Source organism: Schistocerca americana, chromosome 4 (genome assembly GCF_021461395.2).
Source record: "Schistocerca americana isolate TAMUIC-IGC-003095 chromosome 4, iqSchAmer2.1, whole genome shotgun sequence".
NCBI lineage: Eukaryota > Metazoa > Arthropoda > Insecta > Orthoptera > Acrididae > Schistocerca > Schistocerca americana.
Window position 1 is genome coordinate 852,198,759 of NC_060122.1, and position 13,559 is coordinate 852,212,317.

General features: G+C 40.3%; 1 protein-coding gene across 1 annotated transcript in view; it reads right to left on the reverse strand.

Annotated features, from left to right (window-relative positions):
- Positions 1-902: 902 nt before the first annotated feature.
- LOC124612680 (nuclear pore complex protein Nup205) overlaps positions 903-13,559 on the reverse strand; it is a 314,008-nt gene continuing 301,351 nt past the window's right edge. The window contains exons 32-34 of the mRNA XM_047141009.1: positions 6,965-7,175; positions 6,760-6,884; positions 903-1,112 (exon numbers count right to left, since the gene is read on the reverse strand). Coding sequence (XP_046996965.1) covers positions 1,029-1,112; positions 6,760-6,884; positions 6,965-7,175 — 420 coding nt within the window. The 3' untranslated portion in view covers positions 903-1,028. The remainder of the gene's footprint in view (positions 1,113-6,759; positions 6,885-6,964; positions 7,176-13,559) is intronic.

Genomic DNA, 13,559 nt, shown 5'->3' on the forward strand with positions numbered 1-13,559 from the left:
TGGAATTTATGCCTCCTGGAATGACAATTAATGCTGCTGCATATTGCCAGACTTTGAAACGTCTTCGAAGGGCAATTCAAAACAAACGCAGGGGAATGCTGACAAGTGGAGTCCGCTTGCTTCATGACAACGCTCGGCCTCACACAGCGCTCGTAACCAAAGCACTACTCAAACAATTCAAACGGGACGTATTGGACCATCCGCCATACAGCCCGGACCTTGCGCCCACTGACTTCCATTTCTTCAGTTACCTAAAGTCACATCTTGGTGGAAAATCATTCGATGAAGAGATCAAAGATGAAGTTGAAATGTGGTTCCGACAACAGGCGGCAACCTTCTATGACTGTGGGATACAAAAGCTTATGCACCGACTTAACAAATGTTTGGATAACGGGGGTGATTATGTCGAAAAATAACAAATAATCCAGTTAATAAGATGTAACTGATGTTTTCTAAATTAATGTTCTATTTAAGGACTGCGAGCCATTGTATCTTTACTTTTCAAAATGCCCACGTATATATAATGTACAAAAAAATTATGAATGCAAGATCAAATAAAATAGCTGTCAAGTTGACAAACTAGTAAGTGGTCACAGATACTCTTGGTGAAGAGTTTTATTTCGTATTATGTTTTTCTTAGCCACGAAAACCACTTGCAGTACGTTATTACAATGGAATCGGCCCACCTACTTAAATTAATGTCAGAATAAGTTACATTACTGATAACATTTCCCTGTCCCAGGCAAAAATTCCTTTCCCATTCACAATACCAAAAACTATTATTTTTGGATAAAAGTTTCCATGATGCTAACATGCAAAAGATTACAGGGGTAATTGTGGGGTTTTCCTTTTTCCACTTATGAAGTCAAGACACAGAAGTAATTTAAAAGCTGGTTTGAAAATAGTGTAGAAATCATCAACATTTTTATTTAAAAAATTACAAAACAATGTACATTACTAATCACAAGAAAGTTACATTACTAACAAGCACTCTGTGAAATGATACAAATCTTTCTTATCCCGCAACATTACTTAACTGGTGCAAACTGTATCAGTCTCTTAATTCTTCTAAGCATTGCTTCTACAAATCCCCTCTCTATGGCAGAATGATCCTAAGGAGAAAAAAAATAATTTTCAAATTATAAATGTTTAAGATATAAAACATACTATAAACAGCCATACTTTATTGTTTTACTAGGTCTACAACTTTGCTTCCACCGTTTTTTCTCAAAGTTCGGGGCTTTATTGTGAAAAACTTACAACAAAATTATGATTCATAGTATCACCCATCGCTGGCCACTACATTCTCCCATCTTTCAGATAGCATACGAATCCCGTGGCAGAAGAACTGGGTGTCTTTTGGAGGGGGGGGGGGGGGGGGGGGGGGTCCATGAATAAATTTAATTTTTCACTTGTTCATATGATCGTAAGTGTTGGTCAGCCAGACTGTATGCCTCTGATCGAAAAAGGTGGTAGAGAGCAACGTATGGAGAATACAGCGGGAGGGATAGGACTTCTCATTTCAATGTTTCCATTTATATCTTGACGGGTTTTGTGACATGGGATCGAGCACTGACCTGCTGCAAAATTGCCTTTACGTGTCTATCACTGTATTGTGGCCATTTGCGTTTCAGTGCTGGGCTCCAACGCATCAACTGCTTTCGATAATGATGTCCTGTGACTGTCTTTGCCTGTTTCAGTAGCTACGAAAACGTTCTGTCTTCCACCGCCATGACGGACTTCAATATCAAAATCACTGTTTTTAAGGCATTGAAAAAATTCCCTGCCATTCTTCCACTAATAGTTCCCTGACCATTTGTCTTGCCCAGCATTTTAAGAGCCACAGTCGCAGATTTCTTCATGTTAAAGCAGAAAATTAAAACTCCCCGCTACACAATCAAGAATAACCTTATGACGTAAACACTAATATTTTTATGGCATTATGTTTACAGATGCCTAAGCTTATTGTATTACACCTATGACCAACCACCTGAACACCACTTGCCGTTACCGCTGTCTATTGCAAAACAGTGGAAGCAAAGTTGTAGACCTAATAACTTAAACATTGATCAGTTATCTCAAACGAGCCATCACTCCACTCAAGATACACCTTCAACACAGATATATATGAACAAAATTCCACATTTAAGAAATCTTGCCTTTACTCTTACCTCAAAAGCCAATCTACATCCCTCTTAACAAAAGTGGTAACGTTGTGATGACACTGATACTGATGATGATTACCACCTTTGACACTGACTCTCATCCCTTCCTGTTATAGCTTTTGCACTCTCTCACTCTCTCTCTAAAACACACACACACACACACACACACACACACACACACACACACACACACACGTATCGTCTGATATTACCAGGGTTGTGTGCATAGAAAGTAGGTTGATGAATGATGTGCAGCAGCAAGAGGCAGAGAGAGAGTATCTTTTTCACAAGTAGGGATGAGCCAGCAGAGTCACTCTACGGCATCTGTCTGTAGAGTAAGCTGCGAGGTGTACATTGAACAATTCACAATGCGACATCACCCACTGAATGACAACTGCTTACCATCCTCACAAACTGTTTCACAGGACACTTTAATAAAATGCTGACAGATATGCTGTCAATGTATGTTCACATCTAACGAAGATATTGAGATACAATACCACATGTCACGACATTTGCATACGATGCAGCAAAGCGAGACACTACGGGCTTCACTCCATTCTTTCAGCTCACGAGACTGAAATGACAATGGATATTCGAACTGACAATAGATATACTCTCCCAGTTTCAACTGCACAATACTCAGGTGCACTATGTGAGACAGCTTGTCACCAGAAACAAAGAAGCAAGGCAACTGGCTCACATATGGACCGTGTGTGCCCTGGTGGCCAAACACAGGCCAATGAGATACAGCCCACGAGACCTTCCTGTTTGGAAAGTGGGACTACTAGAAAAGTTAAAATTAGAAGGAAGGTTCAGCGTTGGCCGTAATATTGATGTTTTATTGATAGCAGAATCGACTTTTGATCACATAGTGATCATCTTAAGTGCTGGAAGCTGTGGTGTACAAATTAAACTCTGACACTGTTATCATGTTATCAATAACCAAATCTGAGAATCGATCACAATAACTCAATTGTTCGCTTGTTGTAATCGCTTCTCAGTTTTGGTTATTGATAACATGATACCAGTGTCAGAGTTTAATTTGTACACCACAGCTTCCAGCACTGAAGATGATCAATACGTGATCGAAAGTTGATTCTGCTATCAATAAAACATCAATATTACGGACAACACCGAACCTTCCGTTTAATTTAACATATATGGTCGCCGTGCGCACAGCACTCCATGGCGTCACCAATCAATATTAGAAAAATTATTACAGCACTACACTGGGTAGTATTGGATCCTTCATCGCTTGTCAGACTTCAAATACGAAATTGAGGATTACCATCCTTTACTGAGAAGATAAAAGTGCACGTCTTCTGTATGAAGTCTTGCTTTGCAGATTGACAATGGGAAGTCCAAGTAAACTGAAAACCCACTCGGTGATCACAAAACTTCAACAGGACGGGCCACTCTGGTGTTCATCATAGTGAAGGAGAGTTAACAGTGTGACCGGAGTGTGAGGATGAGGATCCGCCAGCACTGCCATACACAGGACTCTTGACAAAATCTAGATCCAGTTTGCTAGTGTGGGAGGTGTAACAGTTAGCACCGCTGTCTGGCATGCTGCAGGTTGGCATTTCAAACCTAACCTGCAACAATTGCTTGTTATTTCGTATTTGATAGTTCTGGTAGGTTCTTGATATATCTCACATTTGTATATCTGCTAACTCAATCTTTGCAAAAATAATTGAACTCTCCACACAGATAATCGTTTCTGTTCTGGATGTACATTGGTGTCAGGAATAAATGTGCTTTCAGTTATTGTTGTACTTCATCGATAACATTCCCTTCAGATAAGAACTCAGTCGTGCTTTCAATGTGACAATATAATGTGCTACTAAAGCATGGTCCTTTCCCAAAAGCATCACCATCTCTTTCAGATTCTGATGAACTATCAACCAGATCTGTTGTATGACAAATAGAGTTACGTGCTATACCATCCAGTAACGTGTAACACATATATCGATTAGAAGTAGGTTTATATTATGTAACTGTGTATCTGCAACTATGGAGTGCGTATTCTTTGTAATTTAAAGTCATAGATTTGTGACAGGAAATTAGAGTTTCGTAATGTATACATGGAAAAAGCAAAATAATTTGTTAAAATAATAAATTTTTGTAATATATGTACGTTTATAAAAAACACAATGTTTATTGAAAGCTGGTTCATGCTTAGGGCACTTGTATTTGTTATATATAAAAGATGTAGTGAAGTCTCTCTGCGACAGAAGTGGCACGGTACGATGTAAAAGGTGGTTTTGGCGGTCGAACTTGGTGGTGTGAACGGTACGCAGTATGTGGCTACCCATAGCACAGTACACTTCGACGGTGCCAAGAAAGGCAATTGGAAGCTGTTTTGCAAAGGAATTTTGCCTTGTATGTGGATCAGGCTAATATTTGTTATTCTCGGCAAAAAGGAATTACTCTAATATGTTGAAAATGTGATGCCAAGAAGAGATCTTATAGAGCATTCGAACAACAAGAGCCGTGAGTACAGTTAGCCGCCATGTCGCTTGCCACCAAAACTTTGCCACTGCTTTACTAACTTCATACATCCAGCTATGTATATGGGCATGGACCAGTTAATTTGTGTGTGTGTGGTTTTAATAATAATCCAAATGTTGTAAATCTGTGTCCGGAACAATATTTTCTACCCTGAACACAAACCTATGCAGGGTCCTCACCTAAGTGCTACTAAAACAGAGTATCCTGTTTTAAATGAACAATTCTTGTATTCAAGTGTTCCGAAGTGAATTTATTTATTTATTTTTTGTCAAATGTAAAAGGAGTAGCAAAAGTTAAAGTTAAAACCACAAAAGTGAAATTTAATAGGATTTTGCTAATGTACTCTTAGTTTATTGCAAAGTTTAGTTTTGCAGGAATACAGTGTCAGATTCTGTAAATGTTACTGTCTAACATACCCGCTTCACATGTGGCAAAACAAGCTAAATAAGTTAAGCTCATTTTAAAAATAGTGGAGTTTTGATTTCTATCATGAATGGCTTCTTTTTTGAAATTAATTTAGCTCAGTGTTGAATTTTTTTGTCTTGCAAAGTAAATTATGAACTACTCCAAGTGAAGTGAAGGATTAGCTTTGTTTGAATTAGTCTTTTTTTTGCTGGAATAGTCATAAAGTATGACTGGTGACACTATACTAGTTTATGGGTCCCCACCATATTCTCCACATATTAGAAAGATAATTGGACTATTACTGCTCTTAAGGAAAATTGACATATGCAGAGGAGTATAAACAGTTTATTTATGATATTATATATCTTTATGTGTGCGTGTGCGCGCGCGCGCGTGTGATTGATAACTGCTGCTACACACACAGCTCAGAGTGCCCTGTGTCAGTTTATATCCTGTGTGTTATTCAAAGGGAAACGCCAACGAACCTAACTTTAATAACCAAAGTTCAATTTTCTTAAAAATATATTTCCAAATTATGTGCCTAATTGGGCTGGCGACCATTCATTTTTTCACTCACATATGAATTTTACCACTTTCATTAATTCCCAAGGTTAAAGTCCATTTAGTTCTTCTGTTAATTTCACTATATTCAAAATTACAGTCGATACCCTCGTCCATTAGATACACGTGCGGTCAAAATTCAAAATCCTCTCAGAGCTTGTTTCGTGCTATGCTTGTGCATTATACGTGGCAAGATAGTGTTATACGTGGCTTTTCCCGTGACAGGACTAAAGGTTCGGTGGGGAAGGATGACACGTAACAGGCTAGTGTTATAACTATTTTAAATACTGACAATTCTCATTGTCACTGTCACTATCACTATCTCCACAATACCTTCCCCTGGCCAAGCATATTAAACTGTAAATTTCTTAATAAAACTGAAATGTGCTCCACCCTTGTAGAGGGATGCAATATAAAAAAACAACTTCCAAATGCCAATCATAAAGAAGAGAGAGCAAGATAAAGTAAAAAATACCAAGATGGCATTGCAACAGCATACATCCAAAAGTACTCTAACTGAACAACCAGAACTTCAAAGATCTACAGGGCGAATTGGACAGAAGCAGGCATCCGCGCAACACACCAGTATACGAATGGCACTGTGTCAACACAACTCGAGGGTTTAGCAGGTAGCACAAGTACACACTATGGGAAAGACCGACGGGGATACGTCAAAGGCAGCCACAGCATACACGGAAAGGAACGGCAGATCCTTAAACCTTAACCTCGGACAGCAATATTTTCCAGTCAAGATTAAGCTCTGTAAAATTATTTATTGATCTGTCTGCTCTCACACAGTGTCTAAAATTGTGTATGTCTTACATTACTTTCTGCAATGAAACATATTATTATTACCATCATCATCATCATCATCATCATCATCATCATCATCATCATCATCATCATTATTTCTGAAAGAGATAAAGTAAGAAAGTTCTTACTGCTAGTTTCTCTGTCAATATATTTTTTGTTACAACTAATGACAAGCACTTTTACTGTCAGAAAAGGTAATTGGTAATTTCCCCATGCATACAAAATGTACCCAGACAGAACCTTCAAAACTCTTGGGAATGGTTTCTACAGAATTAATTGAAGCTGCTGAGGTGTTACATACCTTCTTTGTTTCAATCAGCTGTTTGCTGAAGCTGTCATTGAATACCGAGACCAAACTCTGTTTCAGGTTGCTTACATCATCGGCAGAAATTTGCCACGACATTTCACTAAGAGTTGACAGCACACCTGCAAATGTCAATGTGATAAAACATTTTCTAATTTAATTAAATTAGCTTTGGAGTGTATGCTGTTGTTCATAGCATTACCAGATGTAGAATCTCCAAAACGTGACCGAGGTATAGCACGCAACATATAGTAATCCAGGTGGCACCACACGAGGTAGAGACTGTTGTCCAACAGAAAAGCGATTAGTTTCATCTCCCATTTTTTGCGTCTAATTCGTTTCTCCAGCTCTTGAGCTGCGATGGATCGGCGTGTGGGAAGTGCCTTCACGTGACTCGCACCTTCTGGAAGAAACTGAAGCAAACGAGAATTACCTGTGAGGTAGCTGACTGGTATCTTGGTAACAAACAATTAGTGTAACACTAATTAATGCAGCCCTGGTACACACATACATTTGAAAAAAAGAAGTTTTGCTGAGAACTATGTGCATACAAACAAACAAACAAACAAACAATGCAGCTAACATAAAAACAGTAGTTACGATTGCAGTAGAGGGGCCACTAACAATGTGTGTCAGTCAATAAAATTGTCTGAGTGTCATAAAACTATCACAACCTAACAATTACAAATGACACAGAGTGACCTTTAAGAAATTAAATGTATGCAATTAAAGGTCAAGGAGAAGCTATGAAAACTTTGTAATTCTATCAGATGTAGCAGATGACTTGGAACAGCAGTTGAATAGATTGGGTAGTGCCTCGAAGACAGGTTAAAAGATGAACAACGCACACATAAAGAAAAAAAGTGTTCCCACATTTTCTGTTATCCAATCCCTGGATAAGACATGGCTTGTTTTTTCACCATATATCATATCACTCTTAGTGTTATGGAATAATTCATTTGTATCAGATATTATTACGACGCCATAAAAAGGCTGCAATGTAAACATGAGATAAATTTTCTATAAATTAAATGTATACGATTGTAAAGAAAACAATTTTGCTATTGTGAAGTAGATAGTGCGATAGGAAAAGCTGATGCTTCATGCATGAAAATGCAACAATGGAAAATCCAGGATGGAATGTAAGAATATTACGAAAAGGATAGTTGCTCGTCACCATATGGCAGATATGCTGGGTAGCAGATAGGCACAACAAAAACACTCTCAGAAAATGAGCTTTCAGCTAACGAGGCCTTCGTCGGATATAGAAAAAACACACACACACTCACACAAATGCAAGTGTCACACACACTACTGCAGACTCTGGCTGCTGGGGCTTTAATAAAAATAGACATTTAGGCAAGTTTAAGGCATGTGACAATGTACAAAGAAGGGATAACAATGAAAAGAGTGAAGTGATGATGTACAGCATCCATGTTATGAGCTCAGTACTCACAATTGCTTGGTGGTACTAAATTACACACACACACACACACACACACACACTCACACTTCCTTGTGACTCAAGTCTTTTTATTAGTTAAAACTGTGTCAAAATCGCTATAGTAGTTCCTGAGATGACCAAGTACGTACAGCCAGACACCATTACAAAGAATGTATATAAGGCACCAAAAAAAGTCGGTTCACACTTATTAAACTTATGTTAATTTTTGATAATTTGAACATGATACAGGCCCACCAACAAATTACAGTACACATCACTGCTTTTTATGCAAACTATCTGCCATCTCCATTAGTACACTGTTCAAATCTAGCTAGAACACTCTGACACATATGCACACACAGCTGAATGTTGTCCAGAGCGTGGAAAGCATAGTCAATGTAACCAGTCGTCTCTTAAAGAGTTCGAGGTTTCTTCCCAAAGACTTCACCTTTAGCCATACCTGAAAGGAAGAAATCCTTTGGGGTGATATCAGAGGATTATGATGGGAATTCAACTGAGTGCCCAAACATCCTTCCTTTCAAAACGTTATTGAGGTATGTCCTATGAGCTAATGTATACTGTCTACATGCTCCATCATGCTGGGAGTAGAATTGGTAACAGTTGTCCATATGCATGATGATACCTGGTGTAACACACACTAAGTACAGTCAAGAACAGTCTTCAGAGAGATATCTGTCAATAAAGTACAGGCTCCCAATTATACCACATTGCACCCCACACATTTATACCAGGTTAAATAGTGGCTGCTCCAAAACAAGAAGACTGTTTTCTGTGTACAAGTAAGTACAGTTACATCAGTTTACATGTTGTGATAACTTGAGTGTGGTCTCATTCAACTACAAAATGTTATGAAAGAAATTCTGGTCAACTCAGTACTGATTGAGCATAATTCCACAAAATTTTAGCCCCGGATCATCTCCCAGCAACTTGTTTATCAGATGTAGAATGTACCTTTTGCAGTTCTGCTGATGCAATATCCTTTAGAACGATCGATGTGTTATTTCTGGGAACTCTTTCATTAATTGTCTTGTGATCCTCTTTGGACTAATCATAACAGCCTCACTGACATTGATTTCATTATTGACAGAGCGTCCTTCCTATGTTGCTCACAGTAAGGTGCATCCAAACCAGAACCTTCAGTTTCAAATTCATGAATTAAATTGTAGAGCAGCCTTATATGCTGGTGGGTTTGACTCATAATGTTCTCTCCATTCCCTCAGTGCAGAACTGACACATTTCTGATAGACAGTCTTCATAGCAAAAACTCTTTCTTTTGTCATTAATATCTATAAAAACTGTCATTGTGTTGGCAAGACTACGTTACTATGGTTACGATTCTTCTGTTAACACTAAGTGTAATTTCCTGTTTTGCACCAGCCATACTGACTTACACAGTGCCAACCTGCACACATTAGAGAGAGAGAGAGAGAGAGAGAGAGAGAGAGAGAGAGAGAGACGAGCTTTGAACTTATTCACTACATTTTGCAGCACTGCCTCTGGGATTTGAATCATCTATCATCTCCTGCCCGATGTGTTCTTTCAGCGCAACTGAGTGAGGTGGGTGTTCCAATACATTTTACTCTTCAAGTAACCCCACAAGAAAAAGTCACACTTATTAAGCCTGGTGAGCATGTGATATCTCTGTTTCAGGAGATCATGTGACTTGGCAATAAAGCACTGACAATATTTATGCATACTCTTTGTGTGTAGGAGGTTGCTCCATTTTGTTGAAAAAATGTCTCCTTGTTAACTTTGTGCTCAGGAAATCATGGAATAAAATAGTCTTCCAACATGTCTGTGTATCTCTGTGAACTCACTTTCACAGCTTTGCTTGGATCACCTTCAAAAAAGTAGGGCCCCATATCTGATGAAGACATAGCATACCTCAAATAACGTTTGTGGCTTGGAGAGGTTGCTGATGCTGTTGTCTAGGATTCATGTCACTCCAAACCTTCAAGTTCTACTTGTTGATTTAATCAAACAAATGGATGAGAGTCTTGCCATTCATCCATAAATTGTAAACAATACCTTCATCTTCAGTAACTAAATTCAATATTTCTCCACAGAACCATCTTTGACTCACATAATCTGTTTTTCTAACAGCCTGAACAATTTCACTTTTGTAAGGACAATAATGTGCATTGTTGTGTACAATCTGTCTACCGATTCTGTTAGAAATCTCAAGTGTAGTGCCATGCTAATGAGATGAGTGACACTAACTTCTCTTGATTACGATGCTTTTGAGAAAACTTACTGTCTTTTGTTTCCCCATTTCTTTAGTATTTCTGATGAAGTCTCTTCAAAGTTCTTAACCAACTTTTTAAACAGCATAGGCAGACAGCACCAACAGATTCCGATTACTTTGAAAAAGGGTGCAGAAAACACGACATGTCTGCATGTATGAACTACAATCTTTGTAAACCGTTTGGACAGTATACAGGCAATGCTGAGATGTCCACTTCTGCACTGCTACTGAATGCTAACTTGTCAGAAACATGGCTGACTGCCTCCCCATCACCCTCCATCAGCTGAGCATCATTCCCTCAATTTTCAAAATCACTCTTTACAACCTTACTTCCAGCATGCTGGTTGGCAGCAATACAGCAACTTGACAAGATTCGACAAAATTCTAAAAACGGTCAGAGTTGCACAGAAGTTTGCCCATTTTAAAAAAAAAAAAAAAAAAAAAAAGACAAAAGTCATACGCCAACATCCATTACTTGTGAACGCTGGCCACATTATTTCACTGCATGCAGCACAGTATGGTCATTTTGTAAATAAAACATTGCCAGCATTCAATTTGTTTGTGTGTGTGTGTGTGTGTGTGTGTGTGTGTGTAATGGTTTCAGGGTGCAAAACTGCTACGGTTATTGGAAATTAGCAGCAATGGGAGCAAAACTAAAAAACATAAGGAAAGCTTAGAAAACCACTATAGAAGGGGGGGTTGTTTTCCCCAAAAAGAGCTTCAAATGACAGACGTCATCTCACTGACACTAATAAACTCGAGGACACGATCGGCTGAGCGTGTGTCATCTGCTAAAATGGAAGATATATCAGGCGACAGCTGTAGGCGGGCGCGTAGCACAGTAAAATAGGGGCACTGAAGTAGACGGTGTTTCGCCGTCCACAGTTGAGAGCAGTGGGGACAAAGTGTCACTGAAAAGATGTCTATGGCCAAAAAGACACTGCCCTATCCGGAGTCTAGTTAAAATTACCTCACAACGAGTTCGGGAGGAATAGGTCCAAGCACAGGGAAGAGCTTTCATGTCCCGCAATTTATTATTGGGAAGCGTAGACCAATGTGTGTGCCATAAAAGAGCAACATGACGACATAAAACACTCTGTAGGTTGGCGAAGGGAACCATGCAAACAGCGGGCTGAGGAAGAGAGACTGCAGCCTTTTCCGCTATATCGGCCACCTCGTTTCCACGGATACCAATGTGTCCTGGGATCCAGAGGAACGCCACAGAGACACCCCCCCCCCCCCAAGTGGAGGTAGCCCTGAATCTGGTGGACCAGAGGAGGGACAGGGTAAAGAGCTTGGAGACTAAGGAGAGCGCTGGGTGAATTTGAGCATATAATATACTGTCTCCGCTGATGGCGACGGATGTATTGGACAACCTGGAGAACAGCGTAAAGCTCTGCAGTAAAAACCAAACACTGGACGGGAAGCCGAAATCTATTAGGGGTGTCGCCAACAATATAGGCACTCCCAAGACCAAATTATGTGTTTCAGCCTACAGTGTAAATAAATGTGGTATCCTTCATTTGTGCGCATAGGGCAGCAAATGCCTGACGATAAACGGACGAAGGGGTACCATCCTTGGGAAGCTGACAAAGGTCACGGAGTAGCCAAGTTCGGGGGCGGAGCCAAGGCGGTGCTGTAACCCCAGTTGTCAAGAAAGGTTTAGGAAAGTGGAAGGAAAGAGAATGTAGCAGTTGACAGAAGCGGACTCCCAATGGTAGTAGAGAGGAAGGGCGGCCTGCATACCCTAAATCCAAGGAGGTGTCTCAAAAAAAGGGTCCTGGACCGGATTAGCAGGCAAGGAAGACAGATGGCTAGCATTACTGCTCAGTAGGACGGCTCGCCGATTGGGTAGAAGAGGGTCAGCAGTCTCAGCATAAAGGCTTTCCACAGGGCTGGTGTAAAAAGCTCCAGATGCTAAACGCAATCTATGGTGGTGGACAGAGTCGAGACGCCAAAGAATAGACGGTGAAGCAGAGTAGTAAACCATGCTTCCATAGTCCAATTTCGAACGCACTAAGGCGTGATAGAGGCGGAGAAGGACCACTCAGTCTGCTCCCCTGGAGGTATCATTCAGAACACGGAGGGTGTTGACGGAACACAGATGCGAACGGAAGGTCAACAGGGCCTAGATGTAGGGAAGGTGGAAGAAACTCTGTATGACGCCAAAAACTGACACAAACAGTCTTACTGGGAGAAATTGGAAGCCGGTTTTGATGCTCCAACAGTGGAGGCAATCGAGACATCCTTGAAGGCGTCGTTCAAGAAGGCTGGTCCATTGAGAGCTGTAATAGATTGCAAAATCGTCCACAAAGAGGGAGCCTGAGACATGGGGAAGGAGACAATCTATAATTGGATTTATGGCAATAGCAAACAGTACAACACTTAACATGGAGCCCTGGGCCACCCCGTTTTCTTGGGAGAAAGTACTGGAGAGAGTAGTGTTCACTCACACTTTAAATGTGCGCTCTGCCATAAATTCAAGAATCCCCAAGAGAACAGTGTGCGGAAGATGCCTGTCCTCCAACAGGTATCGTATGCTCTCTCCAGATCAAAAAATATTGCTACCATTTGGCGTTCCCTGAGAAAACTGTTCATGATATAAGTGGAGAGAGCAACAAGATGGTCAACTGCAGAACGATGCTTTCGGAAACAGCATTGGGCGGGTGTTAAAAGGCTTTGGGACTACAGCCACCAGGCTAAACAGCAGTTCACCATACGTTCCAAAACCTTACATACACTACTCGTGAGAGAAATGGGGCGATAGCTAAAGGGGAGATGTTTGTCCTTCCCAGGTTTCGGAACAGGAATGACGATAGCTTCCCGCCATCTTCTGGGAAAAGTACTGTCGGTCCAAATTCGATTATAAAAGCAAAGGTGGTAACGCAGACTATGGGTTGATAAATGCAGCAACATTTGGATGTGGATACCATCCTGTCCTAGGGCGGAAGAGCGAGAAGATGGGAGTGCATGTTGGAGCTCCCACATAGAGAAAACAGTATTATAGCTTTCACTATTTTGAGAGGAGAAAGCAAGAGGTCACAATTCCACTGAACATTTCTTCGGGAGAAAGACTGGCGGTTAATC